Source organism: Crocodylus porosus, unplaced genomic scaffold (genome assembly GCF_001723895.1).
Source record: "Crocodylus porosus isolate Cpor-Errol unplaced genomic scaffold, CroPor_comp1, whole genome shotgun sequence".
Classification (NCBI taxonomy): domain Eukaryota; kingdom Metazoa; phylum Chordata; order Crocodylia; family Crocodylidae; genus Crocodylus; species Crocodylus porosus.
Window position 1 is genome coordinate 123,978,576 of NW_017728886.1, and position 23,180 is coordinate 124,001,755.

Below are 23,180 nucleotides of genomic sequence, written 5' to 3' on the forward strand. Positions count from 1 at the left end.
TCTCCTTGAGGAGCGACCACTCTCCTTGGACACCTGGCTCCCCTCCCCTCTGGGACCTCAGTGCTTCCCTGGCTATTCTCCTTAGCTTGGTGAAGTTTGCCCTCCTGAAATCTAGGGTTGCTGCATTGCTGTAGGCCTCTGCATATTTAATATAAAATCCTTTCAAATCAAAATGAATGAAGGATAGGAAGGGAAAACAGTGACCAAAATTAAGAATCTTGCCTAAATAACAATGCTTTGTCAAAACAGCTTTGAAATAACTGAAAAGATTTTAGAGTGTAATCTCACCCTTGCAATGACACCAGAGATGAACACGGTTGGTTTAGGTGGGCTGAAAAATAAGAAAGATAATTTTGTTATTCATCTTCAGTCAATCTGAGAAGCAAAAACAGAATTTTATCATTCTACTGTAGGAAAACTGCAGGCATGCTTGGCAACTAATGCATGCTTCAAACAGAAGGGAGCAAAATTTTCCTTTCAACCTTTCCTTGCTACACTAATTAGCCAATTAGAACCAAGGACACTGATGAAGCTGTATTTTTTAGCTGCTATATCTGCAGCTTAAATGATGGGGTGAAGCAGAAGGCTATTCCAACAGTACTGTGTGGAGCAGTGGTCTGTCTTTGTTTGTATTGGGTTGCTAATCCTCAAACCACATACAAAAGGTGCCAGCAGTACTTTTAGGCTTAGTGTATTTGTGCTGCAAAAGGTGCTGTAACTAAGCAGTTAGACTTACCTGGCTGCTGTGATGGAGAACAGAGACAATTTCCAAGTTTAAACTTGTCAGTCAAAAAGATTAAGATTCTGAGTCTCAGAAAAGCAATAACTTTCATTGTACCCGTTTGTAATACTACCACTCCAAACAGAGGAGACAGAATGTCCATTGCAAACAAAATGTTGCATTCTAAGCTGCAAATTTTGCCCTTGTTTTGCCAAGTGAAAACTCCTGTCCATTTTTAATAAAAGTTGATCCCAGGGCTGAACCTGTATCTGACACTGCAGTAAAAAAATGAAAACCAAAACCTTCTCACTGGTGCAAGCCCTGGCTCAGTGAAATTTAGGGTGGACGCCTGACAGCAGTAAAGGCCTCTATAGCCAGACCTATTATTATCATTAAGTCACTTCATCCCTTCTTAGCACATATATTAGTTACGGTATCTAGCAGCATCTTGACATGTGTTCCGGGGGCCGGGAAGGGGTGATTTAATTAGAGTGGTTCTCGGAGCCACTCTAATTAAAGAGCCCACAGCATCTCATGTTTGACGAACTGGTACGAGACTCCATTTAAAAATACTAGTATTACTTTCCGTACTAAGGAAGACTAATCAGTGCATCAACACTTCTCATTTAATACTAATTCACAATAGCTAAGTATCTCTAGCAAACATCTGCATTTTTTACTAGTTAGGCTTGGACAGGAAGAAGGGTACTTTAATGTCTGGACTAAAACAGACAATCATAAACAACAAAACCAAACAAAAAATAATGAAACCCAGTACAGTTCTGCTGTATGAAACCTGGCATGAATCTTCAGGACAGCAATAGAAGATTCTACTTGCAAACTTTAGAAAAGAACTCTCATTAACACTTAAGGGACACAGTAAAGCAAATGAATAGTAAACAAAGAAAAATAAATTGCAAATGAACCTTTAATAATACATGAAACTGAGTTTTAATCATACTCCCAGGAACACGAGTTATTTGTTTGCCGTGGCATTTTAAAAAACAGTTTCATAATGGCAAATCTGAATCAGATGGATTTTTTCTTCTCCTCTCCCCATGACCTTTCAGTGTGCACTGTGCTCTGATGATGCATGAAATTCAAAAATAAACCAGCATTTCCTGAAAAGAGCTTCTGTGTGCTGGGCCTGCCATGCTTTGTCAACCTGCCACCATATGCCATTATGTGTGCCATGCTTCCTGCTGCTTAAAAAAATACAACCAAAAAGCCCACAATTGTAGCCGGAAGCAAAATTTCCATTTAAACAAAGGGAACATTTGGCCTCATGACTGTTTTTAAATACCAGTCACTGAAAAGGCTGATCAGGAACTCTGGTTTTCTGTGTCATAATGCTACACCATTAATATTCAACAAGCCTGATTCAGCAAGGGGCCAGGCTCCTTGAACTCCCAGTGAAGCTTAGCACATGAAGTTTGCATTACTTTCTAGCAATGGGCCCTTATTTTTCATTTGAGTACACTGGTTTTTTTGGTTCTTGTCAAGGATACTTTTGCTGAAGATCCTGTCAGATTTTACAATCAGCTTCCTAGCCAATGAAGTTTGTAAGTACACTGAGACAGTCATTTCAGAACTAATATGCATGTATATGAGATAGATTAAACAGGAACTCCAGCTTCCTGGTGAAAGATCCTCAGGTTTCATTCATCCTTCCTGAATTCCAGTAATGACTACTACCAGCTTTGCTCACAAGCTGTGTTGCTGGCCCTAGTTGCACAGTCCTATACTGGGGTTAATTACAGAAAGTCCTAATGCTTACTGTAGTACAGATGGCTACATTTAAGAATCTGGTAGAACTACTAAGACAAATCAAATACCTCCTAATAGTAAACTAGAATTATTTCAACATTTGTGTTTATGGTAATGACATGCATGTTTGTCCTCTATGAAAGAAGCCACTTGACTCTTGTCAAATCAACAGTAAATGGCCAAGATGTTCTAGTTCACTCAAGCTCCATTTGGTGTCAGACAATGCATGGGGGAAGCAACACAAGCATTATACTACCTATGGCCATGTCCACATGAACACGGACATTTGTTTCCCTGGGAACAAGCAGCAGTGCACCTTGTGCTGCTGCTACTTGTCTCTGGGGAACATCTGTGCCATGCGCCATCTGGCACACAGCAGGTTACCCCAGGTGGGGTAGGGGAGGCTGTGGCTGGCACTGGGCTGGCCCCAGCAGCCTTAGGTGGGGTCCTGGGGGCCTCCTGGTCAAGGTTCCCTCTAAGGTGCGTGTGCGCGTGGCCGCGCACAACTAAAGGTGTGGCTGCGCACAGCCTTTTCAAGGCCGCGCACCAGGCTGAAGCTGGGGGCTGGCGTGGGCTCCGCCGGCTGCTGGGAAGTGCTCTGCTCCCCTGCATCAGGGTCGGGGAGTGGAGCAGTTACCTGGAGCCGGCGGAGCCTGCGCCAGCCCCCTGCTCCAGCCTCCATCTCTGCCTTGCCTCACCTTGGGGAGGAGCCGCTGCCTGCCCCGAGTGAGGCTCCGCCGGCTCTGGGACACTGTTCCACTCCCCCGCATGGCCTCAGGGGGCATGTCCTGCAGTGATGCGGGGGAGTAAAGCACTTCCCTGGAGCCAGCGGAGGCCGCACCAGCCTCCGGCCCCCAGCCTGTCGGCTTCAGCCTCAGCCTCCAGCCCCCAGCCTCTCGGCCCCAGCCCCCAGCCCCCTTTGATAAGTGTCCCACTCTGGACCGAGGCGGTGCGCTCACAGACCGAGGTGGCGTGCTCACAGACTGCTACTCCTTAGAGGGAACATTGCTCCTGGTGTTGCAGCAGCAGTGACCCTGCCACTTGGAGCCTGGCTGGTAGCTGGAGAGTGGCCCACTGCCCCCACATGCTCTGCTATGCTTTTTTTTGCATGGGTTTTTTGAACCTGGAATCTTCTGGGTCAATCCCCCTCCTGGGAGCTACCTTGCAGCGTGGAGAACAGCCGAATGTGTGGTATGTGACACCACAGACATGTCTGCGGTGCCACATACCACATGGCAGCGCTTGTCTGAACGCAGCCTATGTGAGTATCTCTTCACTACAGAGAACCCCAAATCCCTTACCAGCCATGCTGTTTACTCAGGATTAAGTGTGCTGTGAACTCAGGCTTACCCAGTCAGGGATGAGGATGAGAGTCCAGGTTTTGTTTTAACTCAGGCTCTAACTCACCCACTTGCAGTGGAGTGAAGACTGAAACCCAGGATATAGGACTCCCATGATGACAGACCTCTGCGGCCCACGCATAATAATCACTTGGAAGAGCATTTCTCTTAAGAGGTTGGTGTAGGTGATGAAGTAGGGAGCAGGGAGGAAATACAAGGCCTGGAGACCATGTACCATGAAGAGAGAAGATTACAGCAGCATGTCTGGCAGCTCATTACTGGCCTGCACCTACTCTGAGGTAGTATTCAGCACTTTGCAGAGAATGGGCGGGACAAATGTTTGGGATTACAGGTTGGGGAAATAGAAAAAATCCCAGGGGCAAAGGCAAGTTTTTACTGTTAAGGACAACATTATACCCTAAATGGGATGGGTTCTGTGGTTTAAACTGAATCTAATTATGATGTGGGATATGACATGCTGCAGAAGATCTTTTCACCCTACCAACGTGTGATATGGGATGAATTCTAAGGGGAGGGGAAAAAATTGCAGCCTGCCACTTGTGATCCATTCTAGCATTGCTTATTGTAGGCATGCTAAAGCAGAGTTTTTTTCAGAAGCCTAGCAATGCCTGTGGATGGCAAGATGAGTGAGGCACTCCTGATCCCTTCTCCCTTCCACACATGCACACAAACCTGAGCCTGCAACCCTGTGCGCTTTTTCCTCAACCTGGCATCAGCATTAGCAAAAGTCCCACTGGATGACCTGTGACTGTACCAAAGTATTTTTTAAGTCCTTGGGAACTCTGTTCATTTGCTGCTGATGGACAGGATAGATAGGATGTCAGAGGCACATCTGTTTTAAGCAGGTTTCCATGTTCTTGGTGAGCACCCCATGGATATCTGCCAAAACATTAGAACTTTCCTGGATGATGATGATCGAGGAGAAACTGGGCAGGGCAAACTTTCCATAATTTGTGCTTTTACTTTCTAGACCTCTCCAATCACTTATTTCCTCATCAGTCATAAGGGAACAAAACACCTCCCTGGCAGAGACAGAAGGCCTTCTACCAGCAGCATGGGAAAGTTGTCCCTCCAGTTTTGGAATCCCAGCAAATGTATGTCTTCCAGGATTACCCCTGCTTGAAACACGCGTCCTTTTATCTCTGCCTGCCATACCCAGGCCAAAATATTTTTTTAAATACAAATAAGTAAGGGACACAGCATTTATCATTGTCTTGGTACCTTATAATCTTTGATGCAGTTACTCTGAAAGAGTTGTACGCAGACATTCAGAAAGCCCGAGGCATAATCAGGTTAAGTTATGGAAGTTTCTGAAGCAGTGTAGGGTGGATTAGTAGTGAACAGAACACACATTTGCCCTTTGGTGGTGGGAGGGGGCACACAGGCTGCCTGCACTCGCAGGGGCCAGTAGGTTGGGGGTGCTCCTGCACACCTCCTAGCATGGCCCAGCTGAGTGCCTGGACCACCCAACTGGCTACTGGGCATAGGCAAGCAAGTTGTTTCCCCCTTCCTACCAGAAGCTGTGTCCTCTGTCAGCCAAAAGCATCTGTCAGCAGCAGGCAGACAGAGCTTGGGGAGGGGGAAGAAAGGAGGCATCTGTGTTCTGTCATGAAGCACCCACACTGTACATACAGACCTGACACTGAGTCCAGGAGTACCCTTGTGAGCGGATGCAGCCCCACAGAGTCTGACCGGGCTATCAGGCATGGGTGAGTATGCTCCCCCTCCATGCTGCCTGACAGCTAGCCAGAGGCAGGAGGAGACAATGTGGAAAGGGTCTGTGTTGACTTGGCTCTGTGAGAGCTTGAGGTGAGTGGGTGCTCAAAGCAGTCAAGTGTGGGGTGAGTGGTAGTGTGCCTCCCTGGAAGGGGAGGCTAGCAAGAGGCTGCAAACTAGCTTGGGATGCTGGCGGACAGTGACCTAACATGAATCAATTGGGGATCTAGTACAGAAGTTTGATTTACCAGTTTAACTTAACTTGATTAAGTTTGAGTGCACATCCATCCAGGTTTATCTTAGACTAGGTTCTGCCATTTTTAAACCAGTCTACAGATGCTGAACTGCTGTTATGAGTATAGACTGGTTTCCAATTACCTATACCAGTAAATGTGTAAAGTCTGTCTGTACCTGGCCATATTGTCTGCCTGAGATAATTAGCCCTGGTGGGAAGCATGGTATAATGGCATGCTGATACAGGCATGCTGCTTGATACCTGAACATGTTAATTCAGAGCTAGCTTTAGTATTTCTACATAGCTCTGCCTTGTACTGTTTAGAAACGCCAAAAAGGCTCAGGTGCAACTTACTACAAGACTTGCAGCAGGACTTGGCCTGAAGGTTAGATCAACTTCTGGAAATGTAGAATAATCTAAGACAAGCTTCTGAGGAGGTTAGATTAGCAATAGGCACATTGGGTAGTGCAGCAAAGTGAATCACTTCACTCCAATTGGTACATTTCTCGCCCTCCACCAAATCAAGGATGTGAGCCCACAGTCTCCCGTACTTTCCTCACTCTCCTGGACTCTGACCCAGTTGTCTGATGTGCACTACTTTCTTGTTGCTTTGTCCTGTGCCAGCACTATCTTCAACCAGACCTGGTGAAAGCCACTTTGTAACAAACCTTACTTTGTAACAAACCATTTTGTGCATGTGTAGCACTCCAGCATCCATGAGTGTGTTTCAAAAGAACATACTAAAAATGGAGAAAGGGAGTAGGTGATGTGAGGCTGTCTTGTCAGTGCCTTCCCTCTCCCAAAATAGTGGGTTCTCACTGCTACATTCATACAACATTTTCAAGTGCTTGAAATTCTATTAGTGTTTCATGCATAGCACAACCTACATTTCTAGTTATTGTAAGATGTGATGGCTGCTTTGAGAATATATTTAATCTAATGAAAATCAGCCTGACAGATGTTATTTTGAAGATGCAGAATTTCTTTAGTAAACAAAAAAAGCAAAAAAAAACCCCTCATACTAAAATAGAATTCCTATACATGCTTGTACAATTACATTTAATAGACATGTTTATTTAACATTAAAAAACAGTCAGGGAAGATCTTGTTTAAGGAACACAATTTTGTCAGGATCGTTTTGAGTACATGTAGCTTCTTTCATAAGGAACTCTAATTTGATTTTAACATATGGGGAAAAATCTCACATCTGATTTTACTTATTCAGTGCTGTTAGGATTTGCACCTGCTAAACATCAAAATCCTTGCTGGGTTCATTTGCCCTGGAAGTATTTAAATAAGATACTGAATGTTATTATTCTATAATACTTAAACTTAAACAAGGTGTTTATTTGACACTGCAGGTAAATCACAGAGAAGACAGAATACTTGAAAAGACCACTAACCAGATGAAATGAAGTATTAATAATATACTAAAAGCTTCTGTCTTCATCCTGCTGGGTTTAAAATCTGTGAACTCCAGTCTCACAGACATACTGTAAAGACAAACCCTGAAGTTAAAAATTAATCAAGTGAAAGCTCCTAGAGGCCGCTTAATAATACGTGAGCCAAGAGATTACTCATTCCGTATGTTTTTAAGGGACAACTTAAAAAAGGCAGTAATGCATTACGGCATTTGAAGCCTGTAATCCATATTGGTAAGACAGTCAAATGTGTTTACAGAGTTAGTTAATTGGGAGATAGGAGTCTGAGGGAAATGGACATACAGACAAATTCTAACATGGCAGCAGCAGAAGGGCACCCCCTCAAATCTCCACAGCAGAACCAGCTCATCCATGTCAGGTGGACAACCTCAGTTTAAGTAGTTGCTCCTAGTCAAATTTCCAGTTACACCTCTACTGTTTTGTAAAGGAAGGTGTATTCTCCTTGGTTGGTATAGCCATTAATACCTGTACATTTACCCCCAATACAGCCATGATTCTAGACATCTTTTGATACATCTTTTTGCTACCTAGGAGGGTATGCCATGCATTTATTTAAGCCATTGTAGAGCTGCTAATATTCTTGCTAATTTTACACACTTAACGCATCAGATAATAGTGAATGTCATATTGCTTATTGCAAGATAACTAATTTTCTGCTCATGATTTGTATCTAACAGCTGTGTTAAACCAGAAGTGAGATGATTCAGGTGGGCTGAATGGATGATCCTGATAAGATATAATACGGTGTCTCCTGCGGTTAAAGGCCAGGTCCTAATACCTGTTATGACTTAATCAGTCTCTTCCACTCAGTAGCACATCTTGTGTGGGACCAGGCCCTTCATCCAGTACATGACCTATTAGAACTAGGGGGTATCCACTGAAAGTAGTAGGTGACAGGCTTAAACACTAACAAGAAACACTATTTTTTTATGCAATGCATATTTAACTTATGGAATTCATTACCATAGAAGGTGGTGGAGGCAGATAGCATAGCCAGGGTCAAAAAAGGGACTGGATAAATTCATGGATGATAGATCTGTTAATAGCTATTGAACAGAAGTGTTGGAGATGCTTCCTCTAGCATCTCTAAACCAATAATGGTGGATGCCAGGGAAGATACCGAATAGGGAATGGATCACTACAGAGATCCAGCTTAGTGCTCTTCCTCTATAGAGGGTACAAGTTGAGGCCTTAACATAAGTTGGACTAAAGCTAGATTTAATTTTAATCAGGTCCAAGTTTGAAAAGGAAAAGCTCATAGTTGAAATAACAAAATGTTTTACAAATCAATTTAAAATAAAAACTGATTATTTTAATAATCAGTATTTATTACGCCTCATATGCTTATGAAATCTGTGATAAAAATATGATTAAAATCTATGATAAAAATACTATGGTTAGTTAAGACTGGGAAAGTTTGTGAGGAATTGCAAACTGATCTTTCAGAGTGAGGTGACCAAGAAATGCAGTGAGAGCTAAATTCACAGCAGATACATGCAAGGAAATTCATATTGGAGGGAATAATTTGAGCTACTTATCTACAAATAGAAGGGATATCTAGATAATTATCAGAAGCCTGGGGAGCCTTCCATAAGTGGGGAGAAGGACAAGATTAGGACTGTTAGGTCTTGAGATCATTGAGAGAAGATTGAAAAAATAGGACAACAGAGGGTAATATTAATTATTTAAATGTTTATTTAAATTAACGATAATATTTATTTAAAATAATGAACACTGTTGCTCCTATTTACTGTCTCTCATTTTGCAAGAAGAAGGGGAAACTCAATGAAATTAAAAGTCAGGACATTTGAAACTGGAAAAAAAGAAATATTTTCTAGGTAGGACACAGTCTGCCTCCTGCAAACAAGATATTATTAAAACCAAGCTTAGGAAGACTTAAAAGCAGAATGAACACATCCAAGTCACACAGCAGCTAGGATAAAAGAATGTAAAAGGTGAATAAACCCTCATGTCATAGGGCATTATTTAACCTTAGACAGAGTGGAACTTGGAATAAACTTCCTCTGTGCACAAATTTAAACTTTTATGCAATTCTTCCTGGTTTCTGCTGAAATACCACAAGAGGCTATGTTTCGATATATCCTTATTACTACCCTAAGTCTGGGAAGAAGCAGAATTAACAAGAGATTTCCAGTATGTCAGTCACTGGGGCCAGGTCGTAAAATTTCCATGGGACATTTGGAGAGAAATATAAGGACAAGTCTTTTTATTGGGTATGGGCAGTTTGAAGGAAACAGGACAGAAAAATGGCAAATACTTTACTAACAATATGGTACTCTCTCTCCTCAGTAGAGATGTTTGGCACATATGTGTGGTCTTCCATTTAGGAAGAGAAAAGAAACAGTCTTCTACTTGCCTTGTCACAGGTGCATTTGTCTGGCACCTATTTGTAGCAAGGCTGAAAAAATTTACTAAGCAGCCCCACATAATGGTAAGAACAGAGAAAAAGAAAGACATTTCATAGTTGCAGGGAGTGCTTTCAGGGGCCAAAAAGCACAAATTAAATTCTGCTTTTTATTTCCAAGGAGCAAGAAAAGAATTTGTAGTTTGGACATGTTCTTCCCTCTCTTAATCTTGAAGCAGCATATTTCATGACCTTTAACTGCAGTCTCTCAAGTTATGGTATTTGAAGGACAAAAGTTCCTTCCAGTTAAAGGCAAGAATTAGTCTGTGTAGCTGCAGAAGAGCACCAAAAGGAGTAAGAACACCAGGTCTGCCTCTGTGAGTCCTTGGGTCAGGGGCCATAGAAGAAAGCAACCACTGTGTGCCTAATAAGACCCTCCTCAAATATCCCAAGTGGGGAGCTGGAGAATGGGCAGGATATTTATTGATCCCCAGAAGCCCCATCTATAAGCAAGTGGAATGAAAGTTGCCATTTTGATGAATATGTTGAATTTGTGTTATGTGCTCACCCATAAAGTTCATTCTACACAGTGAACCTTTTCAACTAGAGGTCCACCCATGCTTACTGCTTTCTGTGGGCAAAACTTCAGACCCCAATACTGCCCCTGTCTTTCTGAACTAAAAACTAAGTTGGTGAGACGTCCCAGCTACCCCAGTTAAATTTTTAAAGCAATGTGGGAATTTTTATTTCTCTCCTATAAAACATTAAGAAGGTCCATTTGAGCATAATGATCTAGTGGAGTAGTGTGGTTAAGGCACATCAGTTTTTTAGCTAGCAGCACGCAAGAGAATGAGGTGGTAAGCATCCCATCCGGCTGCCTTTGTCTCTCCAACCCAAATGAGCAGGTACCCACGTACATCTGTGTCATTGCCTTTGGCATAAGTCCAGTACACAGCTTGAACTCATGGTTCTTTAGCCACAGTGTCTCAGCCACTCAGTCACTTTCTGCTGCCAGAACATGAGAATTATTTGTTTTCTCTTTTACTTTAGCATCTCAGTGAAGGGCTTCATTTAAAGCTTCACGCAGGTGTTTGTTTGATTGTTCTTAATGATTTTGACAATTGTCTCTACAAAAAGAAGATGATGATTAAAAACATCTCTCCCAATAAAAAGGGTAAGATGAACAAGCATGCTGCTCATCGTTTTGTTTATCATGTATTAATTGTTGTGGGCATAAAAGTAATAATTAGCCTGCCAGGCTACAAGAGGGAAGCATTCTATCTGACTGCAGAAACACAGTCTCTGACATTCTGCAACATTTTACTCCACGTACATTGTCTTGTATGCTAGCCAAAGCTATGTCTGAAACCTACAGGATGATCCACAGGATGGCACTGTTGAACCTCCAAGTTTTATGTGCTGTGACAAAAAAAACAACCTCAGACAAATTCTAGAGCTTTGGTGAATTTTTTTAAAAACAAGTAAAATACAGTTGCACTCATTCAAGAAAAGCAGTGCACATAAACACTTGCCCATATTCACAATATGCACACTATGCTTGTCAAATAACTTAGCTGTCCCATGTACAAATTGGAATTTCAATAAATCCCATGTGCAAGTTCCTCCATTATAGACATTACTGTCTAATGCAGAGTATAGAAGCAGGACCAGAACTCAGGCCTCCCTCCTCTCTAGGGAGCGTCCTCCTCCCTGGGCCAGAGTTACACTCGGCTGCGGCCCGGTACTGGGCTGTGAAGGGTTGGCTGCTGTGGACCAGAAGTGACCGTGGACCAGGAAACCACAGACTGGAAGTGACCAGAATACTGCAGACTGGCAGCCAACTTTTTACAGTTACTGCCGGTCCTCAGCATAAAAAGGTTCGGAATCCCTGCTATAACCAATAAGACACAGAGGCTTCATTCAGATAATCTGGGAGTATTCTCCCAGGTTTGTTCTCATAGTAGAAAAACTTTCCAGAGCCATGTATACAGACATTTGAATGCTGAGCACCTGAAGAGTGGAGAGATTGCAGTGCTGTTGCTGTGCAACAATGGTGGGAAAAGGGTGGGAGGCTGTACACACATCTCAGTATGCTCTGCAGGTTCCCTTGGTCTGCCTCGCAACAGATGACAGCAAAGCACAGGGCAGTCTTGACTCGCTAAATCAGACGGCCCATGATCAGCCTGTGTTGTCAGTACATACAGATATTTGCTCTCCCAGGAGAAACTCTCCTGGAAGGTTGTCCCCAGGTTATTTTTCTCTTGGAGTGGCCATTTTTACTTGGGGAGAAAAGACAACATCTGTACATTTGTGGTTTCTCCTGAGACAGCAGCGACTGTCCTGGGAGAAACTGAATGTTTGCACAAGGTAAGAGTTAGGGGTGCACCGATAAAGATTTTTTGCGCCGATACCGATGGCTGATTATTAACGATACTGATCAGACCGCTAATATGCAGCCTGGCAGTGTGGAGAGCAGTGTCAGACGGGTAAGCCTTCGGGGCAAAGGGCAGGGGGAGGGGTTGAGGCTCCTGCAGTGAGGGAGGGAGTGGGGTTGAGGCTGGGGCAGGTGCTGCACAGCTGGGGCAGCGCAGGATGCAGGACAGAGTTGTGAGCAGCTTGTCTGGGGAACACAGAGAAGTGGGTGCACTTCTGGATGCGTGCATGCTGTGGCTGTGCACATGCATGCAGCATTTTTCAGTGACATTATCTGCCACATTAGCCAAAAAAATCTAATTGTCTACTTCTGTTTCAATTTAATCTATGCATCTTAGACTAACCTGCAGAGACTGAATCAATTCAGCCTTGGGCTTTTTGACTGTGTACTTAGCCAGGAGGGCAGTGGCAGAAGTGAATCACCATTATAACTTCTCATATCCCCCAGTAATCAATCAATCAATAAATTCTTATGAGGAGGAGGCTGCAGTGGTCTGACTTCCCACCATCCTCTACAGCCTCTATAATCTCTTCCTTCTGAATGGCATCTCTGTTATTACTCAAAAATTTAAAGAACTGTAAAGCCAGTAGGATTCTTGTTACTTCCAAGGCTGCTCACTGGGTGCTGTATAGCAAAACACAAAATGAATAGATACTTAAAATGAATATATTCTTTTATGCTCCTGTTAGGGCTCCTGTTAGGGCTCTGAGCAGCTGTAAAGGCACTGGAACAGTGTGCAGACTCAGGAAAACAGAACTGTATCACATTCAGGAGGTTATCACTGCAAACCATGCATGGTAGGAGTTCTTTCTAAAAGTAAAAATTCAAATTCTACATGAACTCATTAAGTGACTTGTCCCTTATATACTCTAAAGCAGCATTTTTCAGCCCATGGGTCATGATCCAAAAGTGGGCCACAGGAATATATGAAAGGGTCACAAACAACCTTTAAAAACTGATTCTCCATTAAAGAAGAAAAGCATGGGAAACTGTGGCTTTTCCCTTGCAGGCTGGCAGTTCCAGCCTTCAAGAAGCTGCTTGGGGACCTCGATATCCCACATGCACCCAACCCCCTTCTCCACACATTGGGGGCTGTGGGGCAGCAGGTCAGGAGTGAAGGGCACTGGGTCGGGACTGGCCCTTGATGTTTACAAATGGGTCTTGGTACAAAAGAGGTTTTGACCCACTAGTCTACAGGAAGCTTTCCACTTGCCAGTAGCAAGTGATTTACTGGTAAGGTAAAGATCAGATAACTTTTTCCCTTTCCTTTTGCAGTTTCCTTCCTATTTGTAATATATTGTTAATGTTTCCCCCATGAAATATCACTGTTCTTATTTTTTACATTTGAAACACCAGTGTCTTTGCTTTCCTTTTTTCCTAAAGACCTTGTACAAATTTTTGGATTCACCCAGTTGCATTCTGAGCTGTCGTTCTCACTTCTCTTAACTGAAGACTCAAGGGACACTAAGCATTAGTACTTGAAATTCTTGCTATTTCAATTGAAGAAAACAAGTAGACTATGACTTTATATAGAGAGACCATAAAAGACCAGCAAAGGACAAAACCAAAAGTCTGTTTGTTTTCCACTTTATAGTTTATCTTTTAACAGACCTACTCAGCTATAATATATATTTTGTCACATAGGACATGGCACAGAACTCTCAACATGCTTAAGTGAATGTTCCTCAAATTTTCCATGAAGGAGAGGAGCTTAGGTCCTCAGTGACAAAAAGCAGAAGTCTTGTACTCCCCCCTAAGGCTTGCTGCTATCCTATGGAAGTCAAAAAGAGACTCTTCACTCCTTTGCCATCCAGAAATATTTATTATTTCCAGCATCATCACACTAGAATTTTTTTCCTTTCCTACTTCTCCAGTGTAGATGGCCAAAATTAGATTGGATTAAGGCTGATTGCAAAACTACCCCTGATTTCACTGGGATCAGGATTTGGTATCTTGAAAGAAGAATAAAAAAACATACAGAAGAACAGAAATCTATAGCAATAAGATTAAAAACACAACCATTCAAAGGACTTTTAACAAGAGTCTTTATAATGTGAACTTTTCAGTGGGGCAAGAAAATTTTCCAGCCTCTTAAACAATAATGCACGTGGTGATAGATTAACATGAATGTGTAGATGTCTTGCTGAGTTTGAATAAAGTGATGTACAGTAAATGCTGTGCTATCTGGCATCTTACAAGTTGGCACGCTCTACTAACCAGCATGCCAGCTTGTAAGATAAAGTGAAACCCGAAGTGCCCACCACGGCACTTCCGGTCTCCCCCCCTTGCCCCAGCTGGGGGCAAAGCAGCCTGCCCTACTGAGCCTCCATGGCCCGGGGGCATAACAGGTTGCGTGGGGCTGTGCGGGGCCTGCCTCCCCGTCTTGTGGGGCCCACAGGATGGGCGGCAATGCAGCAGGAGGGACGGTGATGCGGCGGACGCCCCAGACGTGGCAGAAGAAGAGGCAGCTGGGGCCACTCAATTAACCGACGTATTTTGTTATCCGGCATCCTCCATTCCCGAGGGATGCTAGATAACAGAGTTTTTACTGCAGTAGCATCCTTTATGTCAGTGGAATGTAAAAATCAAAATCCTCTGAACGTCATTAACTTTAATAATTTTATTGCTCATTGCTACAACAAAAACAATGCTATCCAAAATGCAAAAACAATGCTAATGCAAAAACAATGCATTATATCTTTCATATCCCGCTGTGACAGAATGTTGCACTGTTCTATAATATTTCTACAATAATTGTAAATTCTTTTATTTCCCATACTTGACTGTATGCTGTTATACTATGGGAAACGTTCATGTTGGTCTAAGGGGATGAGATATGTGTTTCTGCATGTAGCTGTTGGAGTATCAGGATCTGCATTACAACTATTTCCGTGAAGGGCCAAATGGGCCATGGCCTGAAAGACCCAGGAGGCAGATCAAAGACGCCTAACATGGGAAATAGCATGAAAAGGGGCATCACTTGGACCTTAGGAAAAAGAAAAACATGGACCTGTAACATGGAGTCTGCTTAGGCTGGACTTAGCTATTCTGATCCTAGGACTCTGCCTGCTGTATTGCCGTTGAGCAATATGTGCTGTCTTATAGAGAGGCTTTCTGCCTTTCTCAATTTCTTTTTTGGCTATACTCCTTCCCTCAATAGAGGAATTCCTCATGAGGACCTATGACAATTTGAGCTCATGAATGGAACTATGGAGACACCAGCAGCTGCAATGACAATGATCCCAAGGCCCCCTCTTAGTCTCTGAAGCCATGGACTCACCTTTGCTAGGAGATCTGCCTGGGGCCTGGTTTCAAAGGAGTGCTCAAGCTATGGAAAATCTGGAGGTCTCAGAAAAGAATTATTTGTGGAATATGTAATCCCTACCATTTCATTTATTAGAAGACATATTAAATGTTCAGCAATTACTAAGGTTAAGGCACTTGAATAAGCATAACTGTGCATTTGGTCTTGTGCTCACTTTGGTATATATCACCCCTCTCTTAGTCTTACACTTCTCCAGCAAATGACTAAAAGTTTTGTTGGTGCTTGTGACTGATTTAGATGCCCATACATTGCCCACTTAGAGCAAATGAATTAGTTTCTTTGAGAAACACACATCAATAGCATTTCCCAGTCCAAGCAGCCAAAAATTAACTCAAATCAAACCACAGTAATATTGGTAGTCTGCCAAAAGGAGAGAACAGAAATAACTAGGATAGCATATTTATTAAGTGCTTGAAGCAGAGTGTTGATGGGACATTCCTTAAAAGAATGCTCAAAGAACTTTATTTGGATTACAGATAAATTGCAAATTCTACCTGTGATTTCATAATACTGCAGTCTTGGTCCCTAAAGCTGTAGTTTGGTTCCAGCTGCAATGTGACTTTGGCAAGAACATTTGTTCCCTCCAAACACTACCCTAGTTCCAGTATATCCTGCCTTTGATGGGAAAGTACAACAAATTGCACTATGTAGTGGCAGTTGATTTAAGACGTCTTCAACTCCTTCACCTATGAAATCAAGGCCAAGGTACAGAAGTGCAATGTACTCCTTTTCTTTGTACTCAAACCTAGTGAGGTTATCTTAGCAATAAATCTTTTCAGAGGCATTACAGATTATTTTAATTCAAAGAGACATTCCCTTCATCCCGTGTGCAGTTGGACATATAAACTGTTATATAAAATTTAATTAATAGTTCCTTTATTTCTTAATGATCTAGGACATAGCTTTTATAGAAATGCATTAGCATGCAAATACAGGAATTTCCTGGAACAGCATAGTTTGGCAGTGTAGCAGAGTCCCTGTAAGTCTGTGTAAAGATGAATAGAGGTACACAGTGTAAAGAAGACATTGAAGCAGTTATAAAAGTGGAAATATAACTTGCCATGATAAGTCTGTCTATAACACTGAGGCACAAGAAGCGGTGTGTTCGTCAAGGTCCACCAGTAAGTCATATCTGAGCAGCTGCCTACTCCTCCTGTCATGTGGCTTACTGGCAAAACACAGCTTACTAGGGTTGACAAGGTTCTTTGGGTAAATGTGATATCTTTTATTAGACCAACCCAAATATTTTCCCAACTACCTGAGTTGTTCTAACAAAAGATATAAGATTTACCCAAATAACCTTGTCTGCCTATTTCCTTAGACCAACATGTCTACAACCTACACCCCTGCTTACTATGGTTAAAATTCCACTTCTTGAAAAAAAAATTTCATATGAAAATACGAATTTTCTCTACATTGAATATATTATATTGGTTAATATCTTTCTTCCCCTCTGTTAAGGTCACCCCTACACTTTCAGGAGTCGCAGCTCAACAGCCACTATGGACTCATTTTTTTTAATTATAAAGAATTTAAAACACTGAAAAGGTCCCAATTTATTTTAAAAATTGTTTTACAAGTGGCCAGAGGTGCTATACTGCACCTATAAAGGAAGCACAACACTTTTGCGAAAGGGAAACCTTTTAAAATCATTTTTACCTTTGTCCTGTTTCCTGCTCACATGCTGCCTCCGTTTTTCTCCTTTAATTTCCCAAACCACGACCACACACACAATTTTAACACCAATACAAAAAATTCCATTTTGGTTTTGCACAATACTGCTCTAGCATGACTTGAAGTAGGTGCCTTGAGTACCCATATTTTCTTGCATACAACAAATCATAGAATATAATATGCACCTTGTTTTTAAAAGGAAGAACAAAGAAAGAAAGATCTTTCCTTGCAGTAGGCAACTGAGCAGTAGCAGCTAAGGAGCAGCACCTGCTCACTGTTGTTCTCCCTTTTGAGTCCTGTTCAGATTTTACTTTCACTTTAGCCTGTAAATGGCAGAAACTGTTCTTACCATATTGCACACATCCAACTTGCCCTACAGTTGCCAGAAGCTGTTTTTGGGTGTGTTGTATGCAAGAAAATCTAGTATATTGTTCCAATATATATTAAGGTACACTTGAGCAATGAGAACACAGGCTTTGAACAGTAAGTTTCCTCTGACAGGCTGTTAAGTATTCCTGAATAGTCATCCTTCTGATCTCCAGTGCTATCATCTAGAATTAAAATACCAGATTAGGAATCTAGAACGTGGAACAATCCAAGTTTTGTTGTAGAGATGAAAAAAACTGCTTGCTCATTTCATAATCCAGAGGCATTACTTTGTAAATGTACTATTAAGTGGATATGGAAACATTAAAACACACAAGAACAAGGCTCAGTATAAAGCAGCCATGACATTTGCATGACAGTGAGCTCCTAAGAAAATCCATCCCCTTTTTAAAACTGAGCAATATCCTAAATTGGAATATTAAAAGCATAAGAGACAAAACACTGCAGCTGTTTTTATGAAGTCAGACTACAAAAAATGATAAACAAGAGCTTTTATATTTTTTTCCAGTTGGATTCACCAGTAATTATAATCCTCCACTGATATTCTTTTCTGAGATGGCATTTTATAATCTGACTCAAGGGAATGTATATTGGTAATTCCTCTTCAAACCGAGCTACTTAGCTATCCATTCATTATTGGTTTATTTTACCCAGAAAAAAGACCATGTGTGAAGAAACATTCCTAATTTAATAAAAGGCTAAAGCCATTTTCTGATTTTTCACCCTCTGTTTTTATGGCACAGTTTTACATTAACCAATGTGGCATTCCTATTATTAGCCAGTACACTCAAGAAGAAGACAGACCTCCTGTGTATACTTGCTCTGACTACTTGCTGTTATGGCATTAGAATTGACAGAAGGGTATTGGGCTCCTGTCATATTTATTTAAAATCTTTATAGAAAAGAAGTCCACAGAGATGTATTCTAGGCACCCAGATGACAGCAACACTGCTGCTGCAACAGAACAGCCATCTGCAAACTGAGGCTTAATTTCATCTTTGTCTATCAGAGGGCTCTCCATTTTCCACTCTCAAATGCAGAAGAAATTAGAGGAATTTCCATATATTTTACAGGGAACTATTTAATTCCATGTTTCCTTTGACTTCCGTAATGTGTCAAGGAAAGTATAGTATTTTTAGGATGGCCTGAGAGAACTGAGAGAAAGACAGAAAAAAGTATTTATGTTAGATATATGGCCAGGAAGGAAAACTAACTCTGAAGACGAGCTGGATAGAGCAATGGACTTTGCTGATACAAGTGAACGTAAGATGCTGCAACAATTAACATTTCAGGAAATCTCCCGGATAAACAATACAATTATGTTAGTTTTAACCATGCTCCTTGATCCAGGCAGAGAAAGGGAAAGGGCCACAAAGCAGGAGCTCTGGAAGCTCGATGTCTTTGTGCTGTCTGGAAGAGGCGGGCAGAGCCTGAAGAGTGCTAGTCTCTCTGCCGAGGGGCATTTCAGCCCCAGGTAGTATTATTTTTCTGCAACTGCATGTGATGTGATGTATAAATCCTGCACTAATCCTGAAAGAGTTAAGCAGACCTAGAAAGGAATTAAAGATGCATTTGGAGGGTGGTCCAGGTCCAATTACTTCTCCCTTTTAAGAGGTGGTTATTCATAAAAGAAGGGCTTTAGAGTAGGAGCAAGAAAAGGAAAAAAAGAAGTAATTCTTGGGATGCTCTCTAACAAAATGAAATAGAGGAAAGACCAGAAAAACCAGGCAAGGATGCAAGGATGGACCAAGCTTCTGTACTGAGCCTATATAAAGGATAGGAACCACGCACCCATGTAAGTAGGGAGATAAAGGATTTAGCACTGGACAAGAGGTCATGGCCTCCCTAGTATTTCTAGTGACCCAATGTGAGAGACCTCATGAGGAAGTGTTCTTCCTCTTTACTCCTTCCCATAAGTTTTGTTGCAGGAGGGGGCAAATTGACCCTCCTCCCCCCTATTACTTATTACAGCTATTTAGGACAAGCAGGCTTTGATTTGTTGATTTTTTACTTTGTATGATCTACATGACTGTAACACTGTCTCAGGAAGCACTATGACTTACTAGGTCTTACACAGCAACATTTTCCTTCTGCCTGATCCAAGTAAAATGCATGTGCAAAGCACTCGTGCAGGAAGCACCTAGATGATCCCACTGCTGTGGAAGACTTTGTTCTGTTTCAGTTCTGAAATGGTTAACTCTGTTGCACTCTGAAGGCATTACATCATCTGTATGGCAAGTGAACCTGTTGTACATGGGCACTGTGGATGCTGAAGAACTTGCTAGCAGTTAGTGAACTTATGAACTTAAAGCCAAGTCGCATCAACCAAGGATGTACAGTACTGCATCCTAGTTTTGGAGTAAACCTGGACTGGTTCTGTCCAGTTTCTGTGAGGTAAAAATTGCAGATCACTTTGAATGACAGTGAGTGCCTGAGATAAGAACCATATTGATTGCATGACACTGGAAAATATGTTACAGATGGATGATTTATAGCTGACAATTAGATTGTGATTGATGAGTAAGAGTGAGGTGATTTTGATTTTAGAAAGGCTGGGTACCCCTGAGTGAGTGCTGCTTTTTGCTCTGGGTCTTTGTCCTGGTGCTTTTGCCCTGGTTCCTTTCTTCGCAAGGAGAGTTTCAGTTGTTCCTGTACTGGCTTGACCCAATCCTTGGGGTACTGCCTGATAGCCTGTTTCCTTCCTGTGGTGTGAGTGTGTGTGTATTCCAGTGTGAGGAGTGAGTGACTTTAAATCCCAGATTCGACCTCTGTGTCTCAGGGAAGAGTTCCCAAGGACACAAAATTGAGGGTGTGAGAGTGGGGTGTGTGGGAGACGCATGGTGAGTGTGAACTGTGAGTTGCTAGTTTTTGGTTGTGCCCATGGTGGCCTATGGACATATGCAGGCCAGGTTCTTTGGGTAGATGTAATATCTTTTATTAGACCGACTGAGTAGTTGGAAAAAAGTTTTTTGCAAGCTTTCAGGCGCAATCACCCTTCTTCAGGCATAGGGAGTCTCTGCTGTTCTGAAATCTGAAGAAGGGTGCAAATGCCTGAAGAAGGGTGATTGCACCTGAAAACTGTGAGTTGAATGCTCTCTGTTGAGCAAGGCTCCTCATTGCTTCCTTTGCTGTATCGGACCAGTGCTTTCTTTCTCATTATGGGATCATTAGGAAGGATAGGTAACTTGTTGCTGTGTCTGTTGTACAAGTCCTTGTCATTGTTGCCCTTTATTATATTGTATATATTAAATCATTTTATCTTATAATTGTTGTGTGTTTGTTCTTTGTTCCTCTTTATTAATTCTTTTATAATAAAAGTTATTCTTGTTTGTTCACTTTAAATGTGTTTTAAACCATTATTTTATTATTTAAATATTAGTTTTCATTCACTAGCAATAACACCTCACCAGATGGGTGTACAGGAATACAGACAGCTCTTTCTATGGTTGATGGGTGTATAGGAATACACCCATCAAACATCAACCATAGACAGAGCTCTGTGCCTGTCCACTAGATTCCACCACCCTTCCTAGCTATTTCTGCAGTGCCTGAGACACTCCTCAACCATCTCAAAGACAAGTATTTCCTCTTTCAGTCTTTCTGTTTGTGAATCCTTTCTGAGGGGAGGAACCTATGAAGACTCCATGTCCACCTTTCTCAATGGTTTTGCCTCAAAGACCATCAGGTTTACTTGAGAATGAATAGATCAGGTCACTGTCCCTAGAAAGTGTGAGAAAGCTGCTAGAGAACAATGAAAACAACTTTCACTCTTAGGTCCTGTATAAGACCTTACATTATACTATTTTGATGAATACATGCAGGCAACAATTCCATTTTGCTCTTGCTGTCAATGTACTACATGTCAAGGTACTACTGTGAATCTCTGCTACAAGAATTCTCTCACATCTGAAATTAAGAAAAAGCACTGAAAGACACGCGGTTGTTCTCTGACTGCACGTTAAATTTAAGCCCTTAGCTTACATGCCCAACATTAGTTTTGCCAAAAACCTATGTGTCTTTGAGTTCTCCGATTTGGCTAAACAGCTCTATAAAATATATGAAGAACTTTCAAAAACAAGCAAAAACCAGACCTGTTCGTGCCTATAAAACAGATGCACTAAAGTGCATTGGTTCTTCATTTACAATCATAATATACTGGCCTCAAAGTTGAGTCTACCATGAATTGTCTGCCATGTCAGAGATTACATTTAGATTGCTCTATCCAAAATAGGTAGCTGCAATCCCTGCAGATTCCAATATCAACTTCTTATGGCTTCAGGTAAATAACTGACGGGAGCAATAAACTACAGAGAATCACGATGAGTTGAATGACAACTTAGCCTGTGATCCTGCTGTTAAAACTGCTACCGAGTTTGTTCGCTGTTTGTTACAAATCCTGCATAATCAAAGGAGGTTATGAGTATTAGCCAGGCATGTACACTGCTCCCTAGACGTCACAAACAATGGGAAGCATTTCACACCAAAAATACAGGTTTATGCACATAAATGTTGTTGCCAGCTGCAGGGATTGGATACCAGGGGCTGGCACTCTTGGTTTCAGCTGGCAGCTTTGCCGCTGTCTCACCATGTGATGTTCCTGTAATCTGTCTCTTTTCCTGTCCTAAAATAGTACTGTACAATATTCCTGTAAGAGACAAACTTAAAAATATTTATCTTTAAAATATGTATCTACACTTTGAGTTCTAGAGAGGTAAGTATCAACAGAATTACAAGGCACTTGTTAGCTTGACCTTGAGAATTAACTGAACCAAAGCCTCTCTTTTTACAGGAGATTTTTCCAGGCAGAGACCCTAGCTTCTATCCCTTGCCTCCATCCAGTTATGTTTCCAGTTAGAAACCAAAACATGGTTTCTGTTGGTTTGGGTATTTGTTCAAGGGCAAGGGGACAAGAGGGAGCAGTCAAAGTAGGATGCACCCTTACTCTGTGCTAGCAAATGCCTCTTTAAGGGTGTTTACTTTTATGAGTTCAGAATTTGGCAAGAGGTCTCATATACCGCATCAGCCAAGAAAGGTCCAAGATCTACCTTTCTGTTTTTGTTAAGTGTCATATTACTGTTATAAGACAGTTTGATTGGCTGTTACTTGTTTACATTTAGGTATGATGCCCTTCCCTTCAGGATGGAGTAGTTTAAGTAACTTTACTTAGAAAGACTTTAAATGAAAGCAGCATGAGACTCTGTAAAACTAACTAATTTAAAAACTGTGTGCCATTGCAACTTAACAATATTTATAATCCAGCCTAATTAACTGCCACTTTTGGTGAGACAGAAGTGAAAATCAAGGCCCCGACTTTGGAAATACTTAAGTTCATAACCTTATTCACAGCTGTAGTCATATTAACGTAAACAGGATGAGTCTCATATTAAATAGAAGGTAGGGAAGGGTCACACCTTAGGACGTGTCTACACGTTCATTAGTGTGTCTTAAGTAATGGACATTAAATTTAGTACCTCCATTAAGTACTAGAAAAATGTGCATTAGTCTATTTTAATGCACATTAGTTAAAGAGCACATTTTTGTGATGCTTTAATGCACATTAAAATAGGCTAATGCACATCAAAGTGCACATGTAAATGTGCCCTTAGAGACTGTTTTAGAGAGGCATGAGCTTTAATAGGTCATAACCTGCTTGTTGCTAGCATCTGATTAAGTAGTTGTTGTCTACCAAAGTTCATGCCTCTGACTCACTAAGTCAGCTGTGGCAACATGCCCTACCTTCTGGCTAATATGGC

The 23,180-nt window shown here is 41.7% G+C and overlaps 1 protein-coding gene and 1 long non-coding RNA gene across 3 annotated transcripts in view; one reads left to right on the plus strand and one right to left on the minus strand.

The window, feature by feature from the left end:
* Window positions 1–4,040, plus strand: part of LOC109314425 — a 12,535-nt gene extending 8,495 nt beyond the window's left edge. The window contains exon 3 of the long non-coding RNA XR_002102283.1: window positions 4,026–4,040. This is a non-coding gene — a long non-coding RNA (uncharacterized LOC109314425). The remainder of the gene's footprint in view (window positions 1–4,025) is intronic.
* The window catches only part of DAP (death associated protein), an 80,771-nt gene that overhangs the window by 4,620 nt on the left and 52,971 nt on the right, over window positions 1–23,180 (minus strand). For both annotated transcript variants that reach the window (XM_019541584.1, XM_019541577.1), the window contains exon 3: window positions 289–331. In XM_019541584.1, coding sequence (XP_019397129.1) covers window positions 289–331 — 43 coding nt within the window. The remainder of the gene's footprint in view (window positions 1–288; window positions 332–23,180) is intronic.